The 27,352-nt window shown below is 41.7% G+C and overlaps 1 protein-coding gene across 4 annotated transcripts in view; it reads left to right on the top strand.

The window, feature by feature from the left end:
* LOC116456344 (disintegrin and metalloproteinase domain-containing protein 21) overlaps positions 1 to 25,464 on the top strand; it is a 35,395-nt gene extending 9,931 nt beyond the window's left edge. Inside the window, exons 2-3 of one of the 4 annotated variants that reach the window (XM_058429675.1) lie at positions 17,399 to 17,506; positions 22,908 to 25,464. In XM_058429675.1, the coding sequence (XP_058285658.1) occupies positions 23,059 to 25,227 (2,169 nt within the window). In that variant the 5' untranslated portion in view covers positions 17,399 to 17,506; positions 22,908 to 23,058 and the 3' untranslated portion in view covers positions 25,228 to 25,464. Of the gene's footprint in view, positions 1 to 9,209; positions 9,227 to 17,398; positions 17,507 to 17,694; positions 17,785 to 22,907 lie in introns of those variants that run through there. The other 3 variants (XM_058429676.1, XM_058429674.1, XM_032135102.2) reach the window with 3 other exon arrangements.
* The last annotated feature ends 1,888 nt before the right edge of the window (positions 25,465 to 27,352 follow it).

Below are 27,352 nucleotides of genomic sequence, written 5' to 3'. Positions count from 1 at the left end.
ATATCAAATCTTTGCTATTGTGAATAGTGCTGCAATAAACATACGTGTGCATGTGTCTTTATAGTAGAATGACTTATAATCCTTTGGATATATACCCAGTGGATTGCTGTGTTAAATGGTATTTCTGCTTCTAGATCCTTGAGGAATTGCCACACTGTTTTCCACAATGGTTGAACTAATTTATACTCCTACCAACAGTGTAAAAGCAATCATATTTCTCCACATCCTCTCCAGCATCTATTGTTTCCTGAGTTTTTAATGATCGCCATTCTAACTGGTGTGAGGTGGTATTGAATTTTGGGGTTTTGATTTGCATTTCTCTAATGACCAGTGATGATGAGCTTTTTTTCATGTTTGTTGGCCTTTTTTTCATGTTTGTTTTTTTCATGTTTGTCTTCTTTTGAGAAGTGTCTGTTTATATCCTTCACCCACATTTTGATGGGGTTATTTTTTTCTTAGAAATGTCTTTAAGTTCCTTGTAGATTCTGGATATAAGGCCTTTTTCAGATGGATAGATTGCAAAAATTTTCTCCCATTCTTCAGGTTGCTTGTTCACTCTGATGATATTTTCTTTTGCTGAGCAGAAGCTCTTTAGTTTGATTAGATCCCATTTTTCAATTTTGCCTTTTGTTGCAATTTCTTTGGTGTTTTAATCATGAAGGCTTTGCCATGCCTATGTCCTGAATGGTACTGCCTAGGTTTTCTTCTAGGGTTTTTCTGGTTTTAGGTTTTACGTTTAAGTCTTTAATCCATCTTGAGTTAATTTTTGTATGCAGTGTAAGGAAGGGGTCCAGTTTCAGTTTTCTGCATATGGCTAGCCAGTTTTCCCAGCACCATTTATTAAATTGGGAATCCTTCCCCATTGCTTGTTTCTGGCAGGTTTGTCTAAGATCAGATGGTTGTAGATGTGTGATATTATTTCTGAAGCCTCTGTTCTATTCCATTGGTCTATATATCTGTTTTTGTACCAGTACCGTGCTGTTTTGGTTATTGTAGCCTTGTAGAATAGTTTGAACTCAGGTAGCATGATGCCTCCAGCTGTTTTTTTTGTTTTTGCTTAGGATTCTTGGCTATATGGGCTCTTTCATCGTTCCATATGAAATTTAATGTAGCTTTTTCTATTTCTGTGAAGAAAGTCAATGGTAGCTTGATGGGAATATATTGAATCTATAAATTACTTTGGGCAGCATGGCCATTTTTATGATATTGATTTGTCCTATCCGTGAGCATGGAATTTTTTTCCATTTGTTTGTGTCTTCTCTTATTTCCTTGAGCAGTGGTTTGTAGTCCTCCTTGAAGAGGTCCTTCATGTCCCTTGTAAGTTGTATTCCCAGGTATTTTATTTTCTTTGTAGCAATTGTGAATGGGAGTTCACTCATGATTTGGCTCTCTCTGTTTGTAAATTATTGGTGTATAGGAATGCTTGTGATTTTTGCACACAGATTTTGTATCCTGAGACTTTGCTGAAGTTGCTTATCAGCTTAGGAGTTTTTGGGCTAAGACTATGGGGTTTTCTAAATATACAATCATGTTATCTGCAAACAGAGACAATTTGATTTCCTCTCTTCCTATTGAATACCCTTTATTTATTTCTTTTGCCTAATTGCCCTGGCCAGAACTTCCAATAATATCTTGAATAGGAGTGGTGATGAGGGCATCCGTGTCTTGTGCTGGTTTTCAAAGGGAATGCTTCCAGTTTTTGCCCTTTCAGTATGATATTGGCTATGGATTTGTCATAAATAGCTCTTATTATTTTGAGGTATGTTCCATCAATGCCTAGTTTATTCAGTGTTTTTGAAAGTGTGTTGAATGTTATCGAAGGCCTTTTCTGCATTTATTGAGATAATCATGTGGTTTTGGTCATTGGTTCTGTCTATATGATGGATTTATGTTTATTGATTTGTGTATGTTGAACCAGCCTTGCATCCCAGGGATGAAGCTGACTTGATCATGGTGAATAAGCTTTTTGATGTGCTTCTAGATTCTGTTTGCCAGTATTTTATTGAGGATTTTTGCATTGATGTTCATCAGGACTGAAATTTTCTTTTTTTGTTGCATCTATGCCAGGTTTTGGTATCAGGTTGATGCTGGCCTCATAAAATGAGTTAGGGAGGAGTTCCTCTTTTTCTATTGCTTGGAATGGTTTCAGAAGGAATGGTACCAGCTCTTCTTTGTACCTCTGGTAAAATTCGGCTGTGAATCCATCTGGTCCTGGGCTTTTCTTGCTTGATAGGCTGTTAATTACTGCCTCAGAACTTTTTATTGGTCTATTCAGGGATTCGACTTCTTCCTGGTTTAGTCTTGGGAGGGGATAGATTCCAGGAATTTATCCATTTCATCTAGATTTTCTAGTTTATTTATTGATTCTTTTCTCTTTTCTTGTTTATTAGTCTGGCTAGTGTTCAAGGGCAGGAAGCATCCAGCACTGGAGAAAGGTGTAGCCCGGGAGGCTAGGCCAGTCTCTCTTTTCACATTTTCCTACCTGTTTATATTCTAGCAATGCTGGCAACTGATTAGATTGTGCCCACCCAGATTAAGGGTGTGTGCGCCTTTCCCAACCCACTGAGTCATATGTTAATCTTATTTGGCAACACCCTCACGGACACACCCAGGATTAATACTTTGCATCCTTCAATCCAATCAAGTTGAAACTCAGTATTAATGATCAGAAGACCACCCCTTGTCAACTTGAACCCATATACAACTCCTGAGATTATACATAATCTTCAAATAAAGACAATAGTAAGGTCATAATTACACCTAACATAACACAACTATTCTTCATACAACCGGAAATGCACCAATCCCCAACCCAAATATTATATATAAAGTTAACAATACTTCAATGCTGATATGAAGTCAATAAATCTTATGTCACAAGATAAAGGAGAAAGGAAATAAACTGAAGATATTTTCTTAGTACAAGTGTATACAGGCACAAACATGTTTTTAATAAAAGAAGGAGGAAATACTCATGACGATTACAGTCCTCATTTCTATAGCTGATCACATGGTCGTAGCTGGTATTGATGACTACCTTCTACTACTACCCATTCAGTATTCCTTTTGCCTTCAGCAAGCACCTCAGCAGGTCGTGTTTTTTTCCTAGTGGAATGACCCAAGCCTTCATTCCTGAAGAGTCTGGGCCATCTGTAGTCCTGCCTGGATTGGGCTGTTGTAGTTTCCCATTGACCTGAATCACAGGGCATGGTAATACTAAGAGATGCCCTAATGGATCTCCTGTATTCCATGCATACTCTTCCTTCCCTTCATTGTGTGTTAGTAGACTGATTTCATCCTCATAGTCCAGGTCAATCATGCCAGCTAACACAGTAATTTTCTTCTTAGCCTGTTGACTTAAAGGTAGGAGGAGCCCAAAGTGTCCAGGTGGCAATCTTAACTTCCAGTTTAATGGAATTGTTGTTGTGTCTCTTGGTGGCAGTGTTCCTCCCTCTTGAACTAAGACCTCTAGGCCAGCAGAACGTAATGTCATAGGAACAGGAAGCAAAAATTTTGCTAGTGGATCACTAGGGGTGATGGTGAGTGGTGCCACTTCCACTTCTACCCCTTGATTCCTGGACCAGTGAATCCTGGCTATAGGAGAAACAGTACCATATATTGGATGCTGATTCAGAGCATACACGGCCTTCTGGAGAACTTTGCCCCAACCTTGCAAAATCCTGTCACCTAGTAGGTGTTGTAACTGTGACTTCAAAAGACCATTTTACTATCAATCCAGCTGCTTCAGGATGATGGAGAACATGGTAAGACCAGTGAGTTCCATGAGCATGAGACTACACCACCACTTCTTTAGCCATAAAGTGAGTGCCTTGGTCAGAGGCAATGCTGTATGGAATACCATGGTGGATAAGGCATTCCATGAATCCACTGATGGTAGTCTTGGCAGAAGCATTGCATGCAGGATAGGCAAACCGATATCTGGAGAAAGTGTCTATTCTAGTGAGGACAAACCTCTGCTCTTTCCATGATGAAAGAGGTCCAATATAATTAACCTGCCACCAGGCAGCTGGCTGATCACCCCGAGGAATGGTGCCATATCGAGGGCTCAGTGTTGGTCTCTGCTGCTGGCAAATTGGGCACTCAGCAGTGGCCATAGCCAGAGCAGCCTTGGTGAGTGGAAGTCCATGTTGCTGAGCCCATGCATAACCTCCTTCCCTGCCACCATGGCCACTTTGTTCATGGGCTTATTGGGCAATGACAGGAGTGGCTGGGGAAAGAGACCAAGTGGTGTCCACAGAACGGGTCATCCTATCCACTTGATTATTAAAATCCTCCTCTGCTGAGGTCACTCGTTGGTGAGCACTCACATGGGATACAAATGTCTTCACAGTTTTGACCACTCAGAGAGGTCCGTCCACATACCTCTTTCCCAAATTTCTTTGTCACCAATTTTTCTGCCATGCTTCTTCAAAGTCCCTGACCATCCAGCGAAACCATTGCTACAGCCCATGAATCAGTATATAATTGCACATCTGGCCATTTCTCCTTCCATGTAAAGTGCACAACCAGGTGCACTGCTCAAAGTTTTGCCCACTGGGAAGACTCCTTTTCACTGCTGTCCTCCAGGGATGTCCTAGAAAGGGACTGTAGGGCTACAGCTGTCCACTTTTGGGTGGTACCTGGATATCGTGCAGAACCATCTGTGAACAGGCCCTACCTAGTCTTCTCTTCCTCTGTCAACTGATCATAGGGAATTTCCCATGAGGCCATCAGTGCAGGCTGCGGGAGAGAAGGCAGGGTGGCAGGAGTGGAGACCATGGGCATTTGAGCCACTTCCTCATGTAACTTACTTGTGCCTTCAGGACCTGCTCGAGCCAGTGTCCAGTAGTCCCCAAAATGTCCGATCATTTTCCCTTTCCCCAATGCACAGTTACCCTGGTAAAAGGCTGGATTCGGAGGTCTCCTTGGGGAAGGATGACAGAAAGATTAACTGCATAAATTGTTGGTAATGTAGTGGGGTCCTTCCTCAAGGGGACTCAGCCTCCTCTTCATTCAAGGGGTTCTGGGTCTGTAAACTGGCTCAAGTCTGGAAATTGATTGAGGGGCTGTGATTCTCTGTTTTTATAATTCAAATTAGTCTTTTGTCCATTTGACCTAGAAGTTTTCTGCTTGTATAAATTAAGTAGAAATGCAGTAGGCTTCCTATCAATTTCACTTCTAGGAACACCATGATTAATTAGCCAATGCCAGAGGTCTACACAAGTCAGACTATTCTGATTGCTGCTTTGCCTCTGCTGTCCATTACGATAGCTATGCCCATCTTGACTTTGATGGTTGAGTGCTGCCACTTGGCCTCTGCCACCTTGGGATCCAATTATTCCCATTGTATATAAATTTTGTAGTTGAGTGACTGCAGTTCCCATGGTTAGATCTGACATACAGAGAAGAGCAATTATAGGGCTCTTCAAAGATGCAGGTGCTGCCCTCACAAATCTATTTCTCAAGAAATTGGTCAAGGGTATATCTTCTGGATCCTCCCAGCTGGGATGAGTAGGTCTAAAGTGACTAATCCAGTCCACCATCCCAATATCCCTAAGCCTTCAGATCCTTTCCTCTACATTAAATCAAGGGAGATCAGGCATTTCCAGTTCACTCATAGTGGGCCATCTTTAAATCCATATTTCAGGTAACCAAAAAAAAAAAAAAAAACACCGATCAGACCCTTTTTTAACTCAAGCTGCAACATTAAATGCAGAGTCCCTAGTTAGAGGGCCCAGATCAATAAATTCAGCCTGATTCAACACTATATTCCTTCCACCATTATCCCACACCATTAATATCCATTCCCATGCCTGTTATTTAGAGTTCTGTTTATGTAAATTAGAAAACTCAAGCAGTTCTTTTCAAGTGTCACACACTTCCTCATGGGTCACACTCCCGATCTCACCTCTAGGTACCTGCCAGTTTAGTCTAGTTATAGGTCTAGAAGCAAACAGGGGCATTGGGGGTGGCTCCTGAGGAGAATAAACATTATCTTGCCTGGTGATTGCCTCAGGAGAGGCTATCACTGTTGCCTCAGGCAGCACAGGGTTTATCTCCTCAGACAAAGGTGTAAATGCTGATTGCAGCATGGGTCAGGGAGGGGATGTTGCTGCTACTGGGGATAGGGTAGCTGTTTCTTCTGGCAAAAAAAAAAAAAAGTCTCATCAGAGTTTACAAACTCAGTGTCCCCAGCTTCATCAGGGTCCTCCTTCACATCCCCATTCCAAGATGCAGGGTCCCATTCTTTTTCAATCAATGTCTTCACTTTAACAGTAGACACCTGACGAGGCTGTGTATGCAACTTTTGTTCCAGGTCAGCCACTCACATGATAAGAGCTTGTCTCTGTTTTTCCATAATTTCAGCTCTTTCTCTACAGGAGATAAAACTGTCACTCAGGGCAATCTTAGCAGATTTGAGGCTCAGCATCTGCCTCTGAGGCCAGGATATAAAATCCCTGAGTTCATCATTTTCTTTCATCACTTTGTCCGCTAGACTTAGGAGCAAACAACCAGTTTCATTATGTTCCTTTGTTCTCCACATATGGTCAAAGGTATTATGTATTGAGTCACTAATCTCCTTGCCTCTCACAAGCAATGAATCAGGAGTGTCAAATGCATTTATTTTGCATAACTCTCTAAACAGTTCGTGCGAAGTACTATCAGTGTTCTCCATACTATTAGAAGTAGATTCCTTAGCATTTTCAGGTCTAATCATATTAAGCAACCAACCACAGAAACCCGTAAACCAACAAAAGAACTCCATCCTTAATATTCTGTTCCTCTAGAATCACTCCTGGTACCAAAATCTGTATTAGTCAGGGGGACAGAACTAATGGAATACATACATATAGATAGATGATAGATGATAGATAGATGATGATAGATAGATAGATAGATAGATAGATAGATAGATAGATAGATGATAGATAGATAGATAGATGATAGATAGGAGTTTATTAAGTATTAATGTTGTGGGAATCAGGAAACCAGAGAGACCAATGGGTGGAAGAGGAGGATTTTATTAGGTGGCCACCAATTCAGCAGATTCATATCCAAAGGCTGAGCACCAAACAAAGACAGGGCTTGACTTTTATACATACATCTGAAAAGGGCGCAAAACCTGTAAGGCGGGTAAGCAAGCTTACAGAAGCAGAACAAAGGCAGTTTATCAAACAGTGACAGGTTTTACAACTCAGGCATGTCTTGTGACCATTGCCATACTGCACAGCTGGAAAACAGGAACTTACAAAATCCTTGCAAACTTGCAGAAATAGTTCCAAAAGTAGTTGTAAGAGCAGATCAAAGGATAATGGTATAGGGAAAGAATTTCAAAGGGGGAAACTGATAAAAAGAACTTGTTTTTCTTATCCTTGCTCGGAGTTAGGGGTTGTTGGGAGAGTCTCTGGAGCATGTTCCTTTGGGCTCTGGCTTTTCAGGTAGTTGTATTAAGGCCCTGCTATGGCTCTGCCTATTGCTAGCCTTGGAGGGAGTCAGCCAAGTACAGGAAAAGTTGTTTTTCCTTTTACTTTTCTTTTTATGTTTTCTGCTTCATTCCCCCCTTTGGTGCTTCCTATAAATGGAGTTTAATACAAAGCATCATCATCAAATTTTAATTCTTCATGGGGAGTTAGTTCTTTACTTGGCAAGGGCTGCTATTTGGTTAGAGCCATTAGCTGAGTAGTTTGGCTTGTTACAAGAGACTCCATGGCAGATTGGATGTTTTTGACAAGGAGGGGTAAGAGACAAGGGAGTATTAAGCAACCTCCTAATATGGCCAGAACTATTCCTACTAAGGTCCTAAATCCTCCGAGGGATGAAAACCAGCCCCTGAAGAGGGAGTCTGGAGACCATCTCCTCCACATCTGGACTGAAACATGGGCTAATTTTTGGATTTTTGCAGTTATATCTTCAATGACTTTTCCATTGTCATCGATTTCTAGGCAACAATTAGATTGAACTTTCCACATACCCCTCCCTCCTGGGCTAGGAGGTGGTCTAAGGCCAATCTGTTTTGCTAAATAGCATATCTCATTTTTGTGGCTTGCTTGGCCAGCAGATTTAAGGCTCTTGCAGTGTCATTAGTAATGATTTCAAGCACTGCCTGCAACCTTATGATGTGGTTGAGCATGTAAAAGGGGTGCAGTATCCATACATTCCATCTTCTGCCCAGGTGGCTGGGCCATAATGTTGGATTATTCTCTCAGGGGGCCATTCATTATCCTTCCAATTCCCTATGGCTATGCCCCTTTTATTTCTCCTTTTAGTTTCATCATAAACAGGGTACCTGAGGCTTCTCCCTCTTTAGAGGGGTTAGGAAGAAGGACGTTCTAATTGTTCCTAGTACACAAGCTCCTGTCCATTTAGCTGGCAGCTGTGGATATGCCTGCAGTCCACAGATCCAATAGAGGCCAGAGGGTGCCTGCCAGATATTTGGGGCGTTAAGTTGGTACCAAAAGTTATTTAAGGAAGGGAAACGGGATGGGCTTGGGTGGGGCAATGCAGAATTATATTTCCCGTCCCACCATAAAGTTTTCCCTACTGTTTCATTGTAATATTGTTGTTCCAGGCAAGTTAATTCTCCTACCGGGTCTGTAAAGGCTTCTCCCCAGCGAGCAATGCAGAGTCTCCTAACAATAGAAGTTTTTAAGAGCCAGACGCTTGAGCTTGTGAGCGTTGGTTTGGGGGAGGGGACATTCAGAGTAGTTATCTTGGGGCATTAGCTCCCTTGCTTCCCATGGCCATTGATCTAGCATGTTGGTTCCCCTACAAATGTAACATGAGGAGCTGTGCAAGCTGCTAGCTATGTTTTCAGCTAGTTGGGCAAAGAGGTGTCTAGCCAAGGTAGAAGGTTCAGGCAACTCCTGGTGGATGTGCTTATAGAATGACTCAAAAACTCAGAATTGTTGGGTTGAATGGGTTCAAGTTTTCTTTCTAATATATAAATAGACTCCTGGGTCAGTTCCCTGACCACTGATCCATAATGTCGTGGGGTAACCTATAGTCCATATGGGCAGATTTGGCTCCAGGATGGTAAAATTTAAAGGATTGCAGGTTCTCATCTTACAATATGGTTTTGCTGGCATTTTGATAAGCCTGACTGTCTCCCGTGGTTGTCCTTGACTTTCTACAGGGTCAGTGGACCACATCGTGCTGGCCTGACAGTCTGCTTCCAGAGACCTCAGGGAGCAAAGAGGGGTCTTCTCTTGAAAGCTTCCTCTCCTTGGTGCACATATATACTTGTGACAGTTACTATAGTATCTTTCCCATGATAGGCCGTCACAAGAAACTACAGGATAAGAGTAGCTGATGTATGCAGCTTGGCAGGCATCAAAATACAAGGAAATAGGCCCCCTGTAGGAGGGAGGGACCTTTTTGGTTAGGGTTAGAAGGTTCCCTTCTTTTAGCCCGACATAGACCTCAAACCAGATGGACTCATAAGGTGAGGACTTAGCATAGTAACATACATAAGGCTGGTCATTTCCCGGGTCACAGACTAAGTAGGTCATCTGATTGTGAATACAAGTTCCTTGGTGAGTCCTGTACATTCACAGTAAGTGTGATATAACAGGGTTCTAGTTACTGTGCTCCCCGATCATGTGGTGTGAGTACAGTGGGGGCACCCTTCTATGGGCCCATCCCCTGGCACAGGTAAATGGAGTGCCCTGATGGGGAGGAGTAGGAACAAAATAAAGAGCAGCATCTTTATACCCAGCAAGGACAAAAGAGGTTTTTACCCAGTGGAGGAGGTTGAGCAAAGCGACAGAACAACAGTAAAATAATTAATATTATAAGGAAAATTACTAGGCTTAAGATCTCTAGCCACATTTACTTCCCTGATGACAACTTAAGCTTCAGCCGTGCATGGACTAGTCAGCTTCCAGGGTAACTAGAGCATGGCTGTTGTCTCCTCAAGCTTCAGCCATGCGTAGATTGGTCAGCTTCTGGAGTGACCAGAGCAAGGCTGTCACCATCCTTAATGGCAATGCGGTCCCATCATAGGATTAGCCGGGTGGGATGGTCTGGGTACTGTTGGCTGGTCCACTTGTCTTGGACTGCTGGTTTCTGCCAACTGGGGTGGATCCAAGGCACAATTCCTGCAACTCTAACAGCAGTGGGAGTGGATAAGATTACAGTATGGGTCCCATCCCATAGGGCTCCCAAAGTGGTTGGATTCAATTTCTTGACCCAAACAGAGTCCCTGGGTTTAAAGGGGTGTGCTGGGTCTGCCAGGCTTATGGGCATTCTTTCCCATACCCAGCCATGGACATCTTGCATGGCTATCCCTAAGCCCTGCATTTGCTTTCTTAAGGTTAATTCCCATAGCTCCCAGAGATCACCCTTAATTTGACCTATGATTGGGGGTGGCCGGCTGAACAAGATTTCATAGGGTGAATACTCAGTTTGTTTGGTGAGGGTGCACCTGACTCGGAGGAGGACCATGGGTAGTACCTGATCCCACCTTAGATGGGTCTCTTGGCAATATTTCTTCAGTGGCTGTTTGAGTGTCTGGTTCATGTGCTGCACTTTACCTGAGCTCTGTGGCCAGTAGGCTGTGTGTAATTTCCATCTTATTTTTAACAGCTGTGTTAGTTTTTGAACTATTGCGGCTACAAATGCCAGTCCATTGTTTGACCCTAGAGTTAGGGGCAGTCTAAACCTGGGGATAATGTCTCTTAACAGTACTTTAGTCACTTCTCATGTTTTCTGTATTCTGGTGGGGAAAGCCTCAATCCATCCTGAAAAGGTGCAGATGAGTACTAACATGTACCGATAGTCCCCTGCTCGGGGCAGCTCAGTGAAGTCCATAAGCAGGTTTTCAGCATGTGGCTCCCATTTCCTGAATCCCTGGGGGCCGAGTGGGCCCCTGTCATGGGTTGTTCTGGGCACAAGTTAGACATTATTCACAAACAGCTTGGGTGATGGCAGTGAGCCACAGCACATAGAAATGGCGTCCCAGTAACATTTCTAGTGCTGTTTTCCCCATGTGAGTTCCTTGATGGAATTGTCTTACAAATTTGGGAGCCACCATTTCAGGAATGGCTAGTCTCCCATCAGAGAATTTCCACCATCCTCCCTCAATATATTTTCCGGATTCTTGGGCAAACCAGGCCTTCTCATTTGGAGAGTAACTTGAGACCTCCAGGAGGGGAGGTTCTGGGAGGAGAGGCATAGCCAGGGCTTCCTCTCTAGGATGCGAAGTAGTCATTGCAGCCTGTTTTGCTTCCCTATCTGCCTTTCTGTTTCCTTTGGCCTCTAGTGTCCTGGACCTCTGGTGCCCCCATACAGTGCATAACAGCTACTTCTTTGGGGCCCATACAGCATCTAAGAGCTGTAAAACTTCCTCTTTGTACTGTATTTATTTTTCCCCAGCAGTTATTAGTCCTCTCTCCTTATATATAGCTCCACGAACACGCAATATGGCAAAGGCACACTTGGAATCTGTATAAACATTGACTTTTTCGTCTTTTGCCAGCAAAAGAGCTCTTGTCAGGGCTATTAGCTCTGCCTTCTGAGTGGAAGTTTCTGTAGGCAAAGGTTGAGCCTCTATCACTGAGTCCAGTGTTATTACTGCATACTCAGCTTGGCGGACCCCCTCCAGCATAAAAGTTGCTTCTATCTGTAAAGTATTCAACATCTGGGTCCCTGAGGGGTTAGTCTGTAAGGTCTCCCTGGCTTGAGAACATCTCATCTACTGTTTCCACACAGTCATGGAGGGGGATTCCCCATTTGATTGGGAGCAGGGTAGCCAGGTTAAGGGTGTTTACTGTTTCCAAAATTATGTGGGGATTTCACATAGAAGCCCCTGGTACTGAGTCATCCTTGGATTCGATAACCAATGGTGCCGTCTCTGATCCATTAATGTTATAACCAAGTGTGGTACCTGGATGGTTAGTTACTGCCCTAGAGTAATCTTGTCAGCTTCTTGTGCCAATAGGGCAGTGGCATCTAGTGCCCTGAGGCAAGGAGGCCATCCTAGCACTACAGAGTCCAATTGTTTGGATAAGTGTGCCACCAGGCAGTGCCGTGATCCCATGACTTGAGTCAGGACCCCTATAGCTATTCTCTTTCATTCATGGACATATAGAAAGAAAGGCTTAGTTATATCTGGCAGTCCTAAGGCTGTGACCTGGGTTAAGACTTCTTTAATTTGTTTAAACGCCTTCTCCTGGTCAGCCTCCCAGAGGAGGGGTTCCTTTCCCCCCAACTTTGTGGCTTCATACAAGGGCTTGGCCATTAGTGAGAAATTTGGGATCCAGATATGGCAGAACCCTGCTGCCCCCAAGAATTCCCTTATTTGGTGCCAAGTTGTTGGAGTTGGGAGTGCACAAACAGTCTGCTTTGTTCATTGCTGAGCTGGTATTCCCCTTGACTCACTATGAAGCCTAAATATTTAACCCCTTCCTGGCAAATTTAGGCTTTCTTTCTGGATACTTTATAACCAGCTTTCCATAGGTGGTGCAGGAGGTCTTGGGTTCCTTGGTAACAGTCCTCATGGGTTGGGGCTGCTAAAAGGAGATCATCTACATATTGGAGCAAGGCACAGTTATTATTTGGCAGGGTGTAGGCCTTGAGGTCTGAGGCCAGTCCTTCCTCAAAAATTGTGGGAGAGTTTTTGAATCCTTGTGGGAGCCTAGTCCAGGTGAGTTGCTCCCCTGTGCCTGTGACTGAATCATCCCATTGAAATGCAAAGAGGGGCTGACTACTTGGTGCTAGGCAAAGGCAGAAAAAGGCATCTTTTAAGTCTAGGCAAGTAAACCAAGCAGCACTTGCTGGAATTAGTCCCATTAAAGTATACGGGTTTGGTACCACTGGAGGGATGGTCACTGTAGCCTGGTTTACAGCACGTAAATCTTGCACCAGCCTATATTCACCAGACACTGGTTTTTGTACTGGTAAGTGGCGTGTTCCAGGGTGACTGGTATTGGACTAAGATTCCAGGATCATAGAGCCACTTAAGTGGTTGTAAATGCCCCAAATGGCTTCTCAGGGGAGTGGGTACTGGTGAACCCGAACCAGAGTTGCTCCTGGTTTTAATTCTACTACTACCAGTGCCTAATTTACAGCCATCCCAGATGATTATCTTCAGCCCATACTCCAGGAATTTTAGTAAGTAACCCAAACAATTCCTCGATCCCCAGCATATGAGGCAGGTCTGGTGCCTGTGTCTTTTTTGTGTATAGTCTCCATTCCTCAGCCTGCGGGATGGTAAGGATTAACACCATGTCAGGGAGGGGCACCAAGTCATGGGAGAGCTGCTTCCTTCTCTGGGTTTGAGTTCCTCCAGTGGCACGTGAGGTCACAGGTCTTCCCCAGCCCAGGGGCCCAGACCCACAGGCAAAGGAGAGAGCAAACCTGTCGTCTCCGCCCCTGGCTGGCTCACCAAAATGTTGCAGGAATCGGGAGACCAGAGAGACCAATGGGTGGAAGAGGAGGATTTTATTAGGTGGCCACTGACTCAGCGGATTCATATCCAAAGGCTGAGCACCAAACAAAGACAGGGCTTGACTTTTATACATACGTCTGAAAAGGGTGCAAAACCCGTAAGGTGGGTAAGCAAGCTTACAGAAGCAGAACAAAGGCAGTTTATCAAACAGTGACAGGTTTTACAACTCAGGCATGTCTTGTGACCACTGCCATACTGCACAGCTGGAAAACAGGAACTTACAAATCCTTGCAAACTTGTAGAAATAGTTACAAAAGTAGTTGTGAGAAGACATCAAAGGATAATGGTATAGGGAAAGAATTTCAAAGGGGGAAACTGATAAGAAGAACTCGTTTTTCTTATCCTTGCTCTGGGTCGGGGAGGTGGTGGGAGAGTCTCTGGAGCTCATTCCTTTGGGCTCTGGCTTTTCAGATAGTATTATCAAGGCCCCACTAGGGCTCTGCCTATTGCTGGCCTTGGAATGAGTCAGCCAAGTACAGGAAAACTTGTTTTTCCCTTATTTTTCTTTTTACATTTTCTGCTTCATTAACTCACATGATCACAAGGTCATCAGCAGGCTGAGGGGCAAAGAGAGCCAGTCCAAGTTGTAGAACTAAAGAACCTGGAGTCTGATATTCAAGGGCAGGAAGCATCTAGCACGGGAGGATGGAGGCTAGGCCAGTCTCTCTTTTCACATTTTTCTGCCTGCTTATATTCTAGCTGTGCTGGCAGCTAATTAGATTGTGCCCACCCAGTCTGCCTTTCCCAGCCCACTGAGTCAAATATCAATCTCCTTTGGCAAAACCCTCACAAACACACCCAGGATCAATTCTTTGTATCCTTCAATCCAATCAAGTTCGCACTCAGTATTAACCATCACACCGCTATTTTCTCTTCACAGGACATGAGCCTTTACAACCTGCTAAAAATGAGCTATTGCAACCTACACATCTAGAAATAAACCATCCTAGCCATGAGAGATCAGATGAAACAAGACCAGATACTCATTTCCTTGTAATTTATAAAGAAAAGTGGCTTATTTGGCTCATGGTTCTGCAGGCTGTACAAGAAGCCTAGTGCTTGTATCTGCTCCTGGAGAGGTCCTCAGGAGGCTTACAATCATGACTGAAAGCAAAGGGCAAAGGGGAGCCAGTGTGTCACATGGTGAGAGAGGAAACAAGTGAGAGAGGGAGGAGGTGCCAGGCTCTTTTAAACAACCAGATCTCACATGAACTCACAGAGGAATAACTCACTCATTACCATGAGGACAACACCAATCTATTCATGAAGGACTCACCCCCATGCCCCAAACATGTCCCACTAGGCGCCACCTCTAACATTGGGGATTATATTTTAACATGAGACTTGGAGGGTAAAAACATCCAAACTATATCATTTTTTCCCAGGCCCCCAAATTTCATGTTTTTTTTTCACATTGCAAAACACAATTATCCCTTTTCAGTAGTCCCCTAAAGTCTGAATTATTTTAGCATCAATTCAAAGTCCAAAGTCCAAAGTCTCATCTGATACTCAAGGCAAGTTTCTTCCACCTATGTGCCTGTAGGATTAAATGGTGGCACAGGCATTTGTCAAACATTTTCATTCCAGAAGGGATAAATTGGCCAAAAGAAAATGGGGCAACAGGCTCCATGCAAGTCTGAAGCCCAGCAGGGCAGACATTAAACCTTAAAGCTTTAAAATAATCCTTGACTCCATGTCCTGTATTCAGCCCACACTAGTGCAAGGGGTGGGCTCCCCAAGGCCTTGGGCAGCTCTGTCCCTGCGGCTTTGCAGGGTGCAGCGCCTGTGGCTGCCCTCACAGATTGGTATTGAGTGCCTGCAGTGTTTTTAGGCTAAGGGTACAAGCTGCTGGTGGCTCTATCATTCAGGGGTCTGAAGGGTGGTGGCCCTGTTCCTAGAGCTTGGCTAGGCAACCAGCTCTCATGTGAACTCATAGAGTAAGAACTCACTCATTCCTGCAAGGACAGCACCAAGCCATATATGAGGGATCCAGCCAAACACCTTCTATCACACCTCACTTGTAACATTGGGGATCATATTTTAACATTAGATTTTGAGGGAACAAACATTCAAACTATATCAGGGCCTCAATTACTGCATGACAAGGAGGAAACTCTCAGAACTGAACTTGACCTTTTCTGACACCACCCCAATGAGTGGGGTGGGGAAGGGGATGCCATGTTACAGCTGGGAAGATTTGAAAGTTTAAGCTCCCCATGTGGCTTTTGCTGATGAAGTGCATGTGGGGATACAAGTTTTCCCATGACATTTGGGTAGAGAAGGATGGTTATTTTCTAAAAGTTTTCTGTCTTGCCAGACTGCTCATTTCTGAGTCCTTTGGCTAGAGACAGCAAACTTCTTGAGTTTTTGTGTTCTATGTCTGTTGGCATTAAAATGTTATAGGCTTCTCCATATTGCTTGAGGTTAAAAGAAAACTCAGGGATTCACCACCATGTTATTCCTTAGATCCCAGGGTAGGTAGCTTCTCTGCATGATTTCCTCTACCTTTCCTAACCTTGTTATGCTTGTTTTCTATTTAAAATACAGTGTTTTTACTTGCACAGTAAGTCCTCGCATCAGCAATAGGTTCTCAGAAACTATGACTTTAACAGTGCAAAGTAACATACAACAAAACAAATTTTTATTTGTCTCATCAGTGTTACAATGAAACACATTGGACAAAACAATGTTATTTCAGGACCTACTGTACATTGTTTCACCTAAAGTTGCAGTTTCCAAGAACCTATTCGTGACATTGAGGACTTACTGTACTTACTAGGAATAATAGGAAGAAATGTGTCTACTCTGTCTTTTCTGGAACCAGAAGTTCTTAGTGCTGATTCTACAAAGAAATAAATGTTGTCCGGGTGCCTGTAATCCTAGCAATTTGGGAGGCCAGATCACTTGAGCCCAGGAGTTTGAGACCAACCTGACCAACATGGAGAAACCCTATCTCTATAAAAGATACAAACAAACAAAAAACAGCTGCACTCCAGCCTGGGTGACAGAGTGAGACCCTGTCAAAAAAAAAAAAAAAGAAAGAAAAAGAAGAAGAAATAAATGTTACTCCTTCTTACAGCTAGAGAGATCAAGCTAAGCTGCTTTTGGAAGCTTTCATTCTTTTCCCACCTATGGATGTTGCAGGTTACTATTTGTTCTGCCTGAAGCAGGCATTCTATTCTTCCTCAATTATCTTTCTCCCTGCATAGAGTTTCTTCGCTCTGCTTACTAGTGCTACTGGCTTGCTACTAAGCTTTTTCCATGATTGAATGTATGTGGTTTCCTCTACTCTAATTTTTTTGGGCTATGTGTACTTCATTGTAAATGATGTCTGGTATAGAAGTAGATGTTATCCACTGAGTCCAGCGGAAGACAAACCTCTTTGTATCTACCCCTCCTAAGGCAGAGGTGTCTCCAGTTTTGCATGTATAAGCAAAACAGTTTATAAAAAGGAACCTTGTCAGATTTCTAAAGAAACCAGCATAAATAGTAGAATCTTTTCCTGGCAGGAAATGGAAGGGGACTGTAATTAAAACTGCTTCTAATTGATGGTTATCTCATGAGGCTCTGATTCTACCAGGTAAATTGGGAGCTGACAAAAATCTAAAACAGAAACTCCCAAAGTTAGGGTTAATATTTTATTAAATTAGTCTTTGTCCTATGTAGTTTTTATAAATTGAACTCACCTTATTGATTATGTATTTTACCAAACACTATACCATAAATTCTCCACCAACCATTTTGAGCATATTTTTCTCCAAAACATTATAGTCTAATAGGAGATGCAATTTTTAAAACTCATGTATGAAACAGAAAATAGCAAGGATATAAATTTTGTCACACAAAAATGTATTGCATGTTAAAGTTATAAAGAGAGTTACAGGATGTTAATGTTTTCTGGATTATTTAGGAAAGATTTGATAATGGAAGTGGAATTTGATCTTGCCCTAGAAAGTTACTATAATTCAGTTCAATGGGAAAAGTGATTAGACAGTCTAGACCAACACAATGGCACCAGCAAAATTACAAACCTGTGCTGTCAGGGGACATAGACTGGAGGTGAGTAGACAACCCAATTCCAATTGTATTAAATTTAGAAATGAGTATAGAAATAGCAGGATGAGAGCAAGATATTCTTCAGAGCCTATTATTATTTCTGTAGAATTGAAAGTTCCTTGTTGCTAAGTAGCTAAATCTAGAATTTAGTCACCTGAGAGACAAAAGGGAGAGGGCTTATGTTTCCCTTTGTTCTGTGGCCTCAGCTACAAACCATTGGCAAAGCATGGTATAAACCATCTAAACAGAAATGGCCATGGAAACTACTGTTTCTTCTGATGGTAAGTCATTCATAAAGTTTGATTCTATGCATAATTTGGTATCCAGAGTAGTCCACTGGATAATGTGAAGTCTCTTAATTTTTGTTTTTTCATTTTTGTTTGTTTGTTTTGAGATGGAGTCTCGCTCTGTCTCCCAGGCTGGAGTGCAGTGGCGCGATCTCGGCTCACTGCAAGCTCTGCTTCCTGGGTTCACACCATGCTGCTGCCTCAGCCTCCTGAGTAGGTGGGACTGCAGGTGCCCACCACCATGCCCGGCTGATTTTTTTGTATTTTTAGTAGAAACGGGGTTTCACCATGTTAGCCAGGATGGTCTCGATCTCCTGACCTCGTGATCCGCCTGCCTCGGCCTCCCAAGGTGCTGGGATTACAGGCATGAGCCACCGTGCCCGGTGTGTTTTCATTTTTAAAGATATGAGTGCCTTGAGCATGGGTGTAGGTAGGGTGACCAACCATTCCAGTTTGGTTGAGACTGAGGGGATTGCTGGGTGCAGGACTTTTAGTTTTAAAACGAGGACAGTCCTGGGAAAATCAGGATGAGGTAGTCACCCCAATTGCCAGTAAGGAATAGATAAAGTAGTAGAAGATGAAGATGCAGTTGAGAGTAGGGAAAATTGATAGAAACAGTCCTCAAGTAGGTGGGAGAGATGATCTGGAACCATGAGGGGTTAATGAGACTAGAGAGGTAGTAAGGTAGAGAAGAGGTAGATATAGGCGGATTCGGATGGTGAAAGGCCCAGAAGCCATTTTGTCTTTGAATTTGGCATATATGTGCGTGTGTGTGTGTGTGTGTGTGTGTGTGTGTGTGTGTATACATATATCATATTCCAGAGAAAGAAATCCATTTTATATTGTGACATTGTGGCCTTACACGCACTTACACCCCAAATATTTGGCACTGTGTGTGCAAGAGTTGCTAAGGATCTTCCAGGGATGCCTTCTGATATTTCTGTTCTGTTTCCATAAGGAATAAAACTGCAGGCTATAGCCAGCTGAATTACTTCCATGACTCTAATGGGACAGATATTAGTGACAGACAGATACGAAAACAGTGCATTAGGGCATTGGAATAAGAGGGAAGATGGGTAGAGAGGGGTCTTGATGAATTTGAAATAGCTGTGGGGAAAGGAAGAGTTTATCAAACATGCAGAAGAGGGCTGTTGGCTCACTTGACAGTCCACTGACGTTAGAGGACATGGATTTATGGTGGTACCACTTCACAGTATCCATGGCAGAATGATGGTACTTCAGGAGCTTTGGTCTCTGTAAGTCCTAGGAATGAAGACAATGAGTCTGGGTTAAAGATTTTTTTGAAGTTATTCTCCTGTTATTGCCTGCTCTCATGCTGAGCTCCAAGAAAAAGAATAATATGACACAGGTTTGTGTAGCTTCTCAGTCCTTTCCACGACATTATATCTTTGATTAGTTCTTCCCATTTTCAATCCTCCCATCCACAACAACTGTCACTCCATAGTAAGTAGAAAACATATCAAGAGAGGTACAGAGAGCAAATCTGGCAGTTAGAATTTCATCCCAATTCAGAGATCTTTGCTCTTGGAAGTTCTGTCTATGAACTTTGCTTTTCTCTTCCATGCTACTTGCACCTTGTGGAATAAGGTGCCTAACTTGGAGCAGTGAAAACTGCCCAGATGAATCCAGCCTCTTTAGGCAAGTTAATGGCAAGGATAATGTTCAGCTTGAAACAAGTTTTCCCCATGTTCCAGCATCCACATAGCCAATCTAGGACAAGAAAAGAAAAAAGACCTTAAATACTTTACATTAGAAAGGAAAGGTACTTGGTTAACTAACTCTACTGTGATTGACAATGAGAATGGATTTTCAGCTGCTGGCACTATACATAAATGAGGAAAACGCAGAAGATTAAGGAGGTGCGAATGCAATATCCAGGAGAATAGAGAAAAGAGCAATATGGCATAGGAAGTTTTGAAATATCTACTGGATTTTATATCTCTATTCCTGAGGCTGGGGATCCAGGACAAGCCATTTCAGTTTTGATTTCTATATTCTCTTTTTAAGCCTTTCACAAACACATTGGTTTTGGGATTTTTTTTTTTTTCAGAGCAGCATTAGTAGCTTTGATGTAGGAGTCGAGAAAGTATGTGAAAGATTAATGCAGTTCCTGCCCACCCCCCATTCCCTGACAATCTCTGTCACATTTAGGACTTTAGAGGGTTAAAGATTTTGGCATACAGTGCTTGAAGGGATGAAACTAGTAGCAGAGCTCGAATGGATTGGAAGACAAGAACATTAAGAGAAATGGAAGATGATGAAAGAAAAATGTTTGGGTTTTCTTTGGGTTTGAGAAACAGCTATAGCAGAAGTAAGGGGGAGAGCTGGGAGAACTAAAATTGCTGGTAAATTGCTTAGGATATATGAAATTTTTTGTGTGTTGACAAGGTATACATTATGACTATGAGTGGGTGGGCTGAATTACACTGAAGATGAATTGAAGAGGTTAAAAAAAACTTTAAAAAACCCTGTCTTGTTTTCAGATGGGTTGTCTATATACTTGCTAATATTACTTTAAGCTGAGGGTAGGATTTTTGGTGGAGAGTAATTTTATCAGTCAGGGGCCAGAGCCTTTGAATTTTGTCCAAGTGTGATAAGGGTGGTTGAAGAGACATCTAAAAAATAGTGTAGTCAGATATTGAGGATACATGATTTGGTGTTGATGTTGTGGGCTGTGGAGAACAGGAACTCTGGACCTTGTGGTGCATGTGACTTCTGAGGATGGGGTTTCTCAAGAGGAAGGCTTTAGGCAAGCAGTAAATTCTATTAAAGCTCAGGTTTAATACGGTAAGTAGATGTAGGGAGCTTTCTGGGAAGAGGTTCAGGATGGAGTTGGTTCTCTCTCTCTCTCTCTCTCTGTCTCCCCTTTTGTGTTTAAAGGAAGACTCTGGAAAGCACAAGGGAAGGTATAAGAGAATATAAGGCAACTTGACTCAGGGCAAAGAAAGCATTGATTAGAAATGGATTCAAAATCCAGGAGATGATTGGTGTTGGGTCAGGCATGTTCATTTTTATATCTTCTGTGTAAGTCTTAGATTAGCTTGATTTAAATGCTGTTCCTTTTTGTTCTTATAAGAAACGGCACCTACCTTCACCCATATGTTGATCACAGTCAGAGGTGAAATTAAGTTTTTGGGCCTGATGCATGTACAAGATGAGGGGCCCACTTTAAGAAAAATAATACCAAGTTACAATTGCAGAAAATAAGTATGAAAATGAGGATTTATTTAGCATAAGAAAGAAGCTGCAACAAATTATAAATATTAAAAGGTTGAAAACACCACAAACATCACAAAATTTAATCCCCTCGTTATTATATTAATCAACTTCCTGACTCACTTTTATGATACCTTTTCCCTACAGTTTTTAAATTGCTTCTTATTTAATTACCTCCCTTAAGAGAATTATTTTGTTATAATTTCTATGGCAAGAACTGAAAGGCATTTGTCTTTCCCTAGTATGTTTAATAAAAATTCATTTTGTATTATTAATAGTTTAGAAAAGAAAATTCAGCTTCACAGCTTGTTATTGGTAATGAGATAAGTAATTAAATTTACTATTGTCAAATTTTAGAAAACCTCTGTTAAGTCTTTTATGTATGCGATGTAATATTTCAGGGTGTTTGAGATTTTTCTTGTATAGTGACTAATTTTGATTACTCATAATTATATGACTTTCATAAAGTCCTTTGCTGAGCCCCTTACAGGGTCTTTATAGAGGTCTGTACAATGAAGATCCCTGAAGCATAAACTTTGTTATCTGGTTTTGATCATACTATAATTATCTGTTTTTTGTTTGTTTCTACACATGCTCAGTGCTTATTAGCCTCACTTTTGACAGTCATTTGAAACTATGATGAAATACATGGACACTCTCCTCAGCAAAAAAAGTCATGAAATACATAAAATATTGAATACAATATTATAGGCCTCCTAAAGCTTATTCTTGCTCCTGCCACAAGTTTCTGCACTAAATTGGTAATTTATTTAATGCTCTGTATTTTGATTTTCTTTCTCTAATATCTAGCACAATGTCCTCCACTTTGTATGCTCCAAACACATAAAGACTTGTTTAATAAATAGAAAAAGAAATGGATAAGTGTTGCCAGCCAGACTGTATGACAGGTGCAGAAATTCCCCACTTTCAAAAACTGTTGGTAAATATATTTGAGCAAACACTCAGACTCTTCCCAGCAATCCTAAAATACTAGACTCTACAATGGTTTTTGCCCTAATAAGAAAAGAGTTCCTTTTCTGAAGACCTTTAAACTGCACAGATTCTCATTTTCTCTTCTGAAAGCTTTTCCTTTTGTCTTTGGGTTTCTCCTGTAGCTAACTGGTGAAAACAACATTATTCTCTCCATACCCTTAAATGATGTCAGTGTTTCATGAATTTTTTTTCTTTTCTAAAAATTATACTACAATATGAATACATTTTAGTAGCATTCACTTATAATCCAAGATATTTTTCAATCCTTCCTCCATTTTTCCATTTTTCCATTTTTCATTGTACATAGAGCTATATGAGGCATTGCAGAGGATACTAAAATGAATGAAAATCATAAACCCTGCAGTCAAGAATCTTTCAGTCTAATGAACTTATGAATAAAAATGAATATAATGAGGAATAGTAAATAACTTTGAGATAAAGAAACTAAAGTAAATCATAAGACTGATGCAACTTGACACAGAATTGTGATTATTTTTGATGTCTCCAGTTTTGACAGTCAAAGAAGACACTATCAATAGATATTGCAAGGGCAACAGGCATAAACTAATACTATCTTGGACAAATTGAGATATAGAGCCACCCTACTCTTAAGTTTCTTTACTTTTGCTTTTACTTTTTATTATGGCCATTTTCATACTGCCTGTAAAGATTGAGATAACTATTTAAGTACCCATCTTCCAACTTCAACTATTATCACCACATGGCCAATGTTGTCTCCTCTATACCCCCTAACTCCCCACCCTCATTTACTAAAAGCAAATCCAAAGCATTTTCTTGATTCATCAACCAGTTTTTCACTACTCCATTCTTTTTCTCTCCTGATTCCTTATCACCTTTCCAACCCATCTTTTTATTTTTACTTCCAGCACTGCAGTTCTGATCTAACTCCGCCAGGACACAGATCCATAGGGTCAGCCCTGCATCCTGAGCAGCTTAGAGGGAGGAACCAGACCAGCAGTGCCTCACACCTTGTCCTCTTCTGCTCTGGACAGATGGCTCCATAACGACAGCTTCATAATGGCAGTGGATGGGACCCTAGTGTACATCAGGGTCACTCTTCTGCTGCTCTGGCTTGGGGTATTTTTGTCTATTTCTGGCTACTGTCAGGCTGGGCCCTCTCAGCATTTCACTTCCCCAGAAGTGGTGATCCCCTTGAAGGTGATCAGCAGGGGCAGAAGTGCAAAGGCTCCTGGATGGCTCTCCTATAGTCTGCGGTTTGGGGGCCAGAAACACGTTGTTCATATGAGGGTCAAGAAGCTCTTGGTTTCTAGACACCTCCCAGTGTTCACCTACACAGATGAGCGTGCCCTCCTGGAGGATCAGCTCTTCATCCCAGATGACTGTTACTATCATGGTTACGTGGAGGGGGCCCCTGAGTCTCTGGTTGTGTTCAGTGCTTGTTTTGGGGGCTTTCGAGGAGTATTAAAAATAAATGGCCTCACTTATGAAATTGAACCCATAAGGCACTCTGCCACATTTGAACACCTGGTTTATAAGATAAACAATAATGAGACACAATTCCCAGCTATGAGATGTGGCTTAACAGAGAAGGACGTAGCACACCAACAGTTGGAATTTGAAGAGACTGAGAACTCAGCTCTGGAACCAAAATCTGCTGGTGACTGGTGGACCCATACATGGTTTCTGGAGCTAGTTGTTGTGGTGAACCATGATTTCTTCATTTACTCTCAAAGCAACAACTCAAAGGTGCAAGAGGATGTATTTCTTGTTGTCAACATAGTGGATTCCATGTATCAGCAGTTAGGTACTTACATAATTTTGATTGGAATTGAAATTTGGAATCAAGGAAATGTTTTCCCAATGACAAGCATAGAACAGGTCCTGAACGATTTCTCTCAATGGAAACAAATCAGTCTTTCCCAGCTACAGCATGATGCTGCACATATGTTCATAAAAAATTCACTTATAAGTATACTTGGTCTAGCCTACGTTGCAGGAATATGTCGTCCACCTATTGATTGTGGAGTTGATAATTTTCAAGGAGATACCTGGTCTCTTTTTGCCAACACTGTGGCCCATGAGTTAGGTCATACGTTGGGTATGCAGCATGATGAAGAATTCTGTTTTTGTGGGGAAAGAGGTTGCATCATGAATACTTTTAGAGTGCCAGCAGAGAAATTCACCAATTGCAGTTATGCTGATTTTATGAAGACCACCTTAAACCAGGGATCATGTCTGCATAATCCTCCAAGATTGGGGGAAATCTTTATGCTAAAGCGCTGTGGGAATGGTGTGGTTGAAAGAGAAGAGCAGTGTGACTGTGGATCCGTACAGCAGTGTGAACAAGACGCCTGTTGTCTGTTGAACTGCACTCTAAGGCCTGGGGCTGCCTGTGCTTTTGGGCTTTGTTGCAAAGACTGCAAGTTCATGCCATCAGGGGAACTCTGTAGACAAGAGGTCAATGAATGTGACCTTCCAGAATGGTGCAATGGAACATCTCATCAGTGTCCAGAAGATAGATATGTGCAGGACGGGATCCCCTGTAGTGACAGTGCCTACTGCTATCAAAAGAGGTGTAATAACCATGACCAGCACTGCAGGGAGATTTTTGGTAAAGATGCAAAAAGTGCATCTCAGAATTGCTATAAAGAAATCAACTCTCAGGGAAACCGTTTTGGTCACTGTGGTATAAATGGTACAACATACCTAAAATGTCATATCTCTGACGTCTTTTGTGGGAGAGTTCAATGTGAGAATGTGAGAGACATTCCTCTTCTCCAAGATCATTTTACTTTGCAACACACTCATGTCAATGGTGTCACCTGCTGGGGTATTGACTATCATTTAAGGATGAACATATCTGACATTGGTGAAGTAAAAGACGGTACTGTGTGTGGCCCAGGAAAGATCTGCATCCACAAGAAGTGTGTCAGTCTGTCTGTCTTGTCACATGTCTGCCTTCCTGAGACCTGCAATATGAAGGGTATCTGCAATAACAAACATCACTGCCACTGTGGCTATGGGTGGTCCCCGCCCTACTGCCTGCACAGAGGCTATGGGGGCAGTGTTGACAGTGGCCCAGCATCTGCAAAGAGAAGAGTTTTTTTGCCACTGATTGTGATTCCTTCTTTGTCTGTTTTGATTTTCCTGTTTACTGTTGGGCTTCTTATGTATCTACGACAATGTTCTGGTCCCAAAGAAACTAAGGCTCATTCATCAGGTTAAGAAAATGTCTCTAACTTAATATTCCATGCATTAGTACACTTTAGTCTCTTGGCAGTAGAAACGTTAGTACATCCCTGAAACTGAGCACATTTCTGACCATTTCCAGAAAGCTGCAAAGATCTTCCCTTACATTAGTACCACAAACATTGTCATTAAGTTCAAGTTATTCTTAACGTGTTTCTATCTATTGTTCATTGTTTTAAGCAGCAAATAAAGCTACATCCTTCCCTCCCTTTAGTCCTTGTTGTGTTCCTTGTGCACAGAGATGACTTATGGGAAATGTATGTGATGTGTCTGCCTCAGAGTGTCCAGGGGTGATGCTTACCTTTCTACTGACATTTATCAATGTGGGAAAATTACTTAAATTTTCTGATGTTCTGCTTCAAAATCTGAAAAGGGGTAGGGGTGATAATAATATTTGTCTCACCCAACTTCTTGGTTTTATTTGGTAACCAAAAGAGAGAAATAAGTGAATTTTTGTTAAGTATAAACAAATTGTTATCTGATGAAATCTCCTGATCTTGCTCCCTGTGTGCTTCCTAGCTCTTTGTCTTAATTTGGCAGTTTGGATATCCTTTTGGAGCATTTGCTTGCTTCACATACCAAAATATAATCTCCAGGAGGGCGGGGTTGTTTTCATCTGTTTTGCTCATCATTGTATCCTCAATAGCTGGAACAGTGCACAGTGCTTACTACACAATAAATACTTAAATCATGAATCTGAATGGAGTATTAAATGAAATTATGAAAAGTAAAAATAATATTTTGATACCTTGGGATGTCATTCTGATCCTCTTTTTTAAACTACTGGAGCTCTTGCTCAAAATTAAACTTTGAATATTTAAAATGCTGCTGTTTGTACCTGGCGCACTTTGCTGGTCTTTTCTTGCCCCAATGTATCTCCTCCATCTATTCTCAGTGTTTTTGGAAAGCCTGTCTCTTGAAAACACAGAATGAGTCAGATACCCTTTGTATTGATCAGTTAACTTCTGAATGGCACTCTGTAAATTGAGTCAAAATACCTTTTGCATATCATTTTTCATTACGCTTTGCCAACTTTGCATCTTCTATCTATTTCATGTTTAGAATATATTTGGCTGTGTCGTTCTCTGCATATTTGTACATGAAATCCCCATTCCCAAAATGCTGTTTACCACCCTGCCCCTACTCCCTTGCCCTGGAAAACTCCTATTTTCTCTCAATAGAGGTTAAATGTTATATCTTCATAGAAGCATTCCTTATGAAATGGTAAGTGTTCCACTTGTGTGCCCCGTCACTTTGTGGTCATCCTTTATGGTTTGATGCCCTCTAGGAATAGAGATGGAGAGGGTCCAACAATGTGCTAGCAAAAAGAAGCAGAGGACAGCTACTGGAGCCATACAAGGAGGGAGGAGTGAATCAAGTGTATATCTGGTCAAATCAGAGAAAGCTCCACATGTTGTAAGTGTACACATCCATACGGAGACAAAAGGTAGCTGCTCCAGTTTATTGGTTCTTTTTTGAAAAGCTTTATGGTAAAAAACCATTGAAGTCAATTAAAGTAAAATTTGTCAGCCTAATGTTCTTTTATATTTGCTGAGTTTTGTATTTCTGCTTCAGATTACTTTTCTTGGATTATGTTGGTTTCCACGCTTAATTGTGGAATTTATTTTGCTATAAGGAATGAGATAGGTATCTAATTGTATACTTTTCCAAATGGGTAGCCTGTTGTCCTGATACACTTCATAGAATAAATCCTTTATCACTGCTTTGCTGGTAAGTTGGTATCCTTTATTGTATTTTAAAGTTAATTTGTTAGAGTCACCTTATTTTACTTGTAAATTTTTACAAGAAGCAGTGCATTTTGCAATATTCTTATTTTAAGAAAAGCTGCATAGTTATTTTATATTCATTGAGTTAATTAGAGCTATATCAGTCAATTATATCAGGATTGGTGGGTAGAATTAACCTTTTTATAACAAGCATAGAGTCTTACCTCCTGTATTAATTTGGCTTGCCCAAAAAGCAGACCCAGACACAGGATTTAGGTGGAGTTAGTTTTCTGGGGAAGCACAAAACAGGGCAGACTAATGAACAAGTTTTCTCTGTGTACTACTGGAGTCATCCCTGTGGGCTTTCTGAGAAG

The sequence above is a fragment of the Hylobates moloch genome, unplaced genomic scaffold (genome assembly GCF_009828535.3).
Source record: "Hylobates moloch isolate HMO894 unplaced genomic scaffold, HMol_V3 SCAFFOLD_16, whole genome shotgun sequence".
NCBI lineage: Eukaryota > Metazoa > Chordata > Mammalia > Primates > Hylobatidae > Hylobates > Hylobates moloch.
Note: the sequence above shows the minus strand (reverse complement) of the source record. Positions and strands in the feature narration are given on the sequence as shown.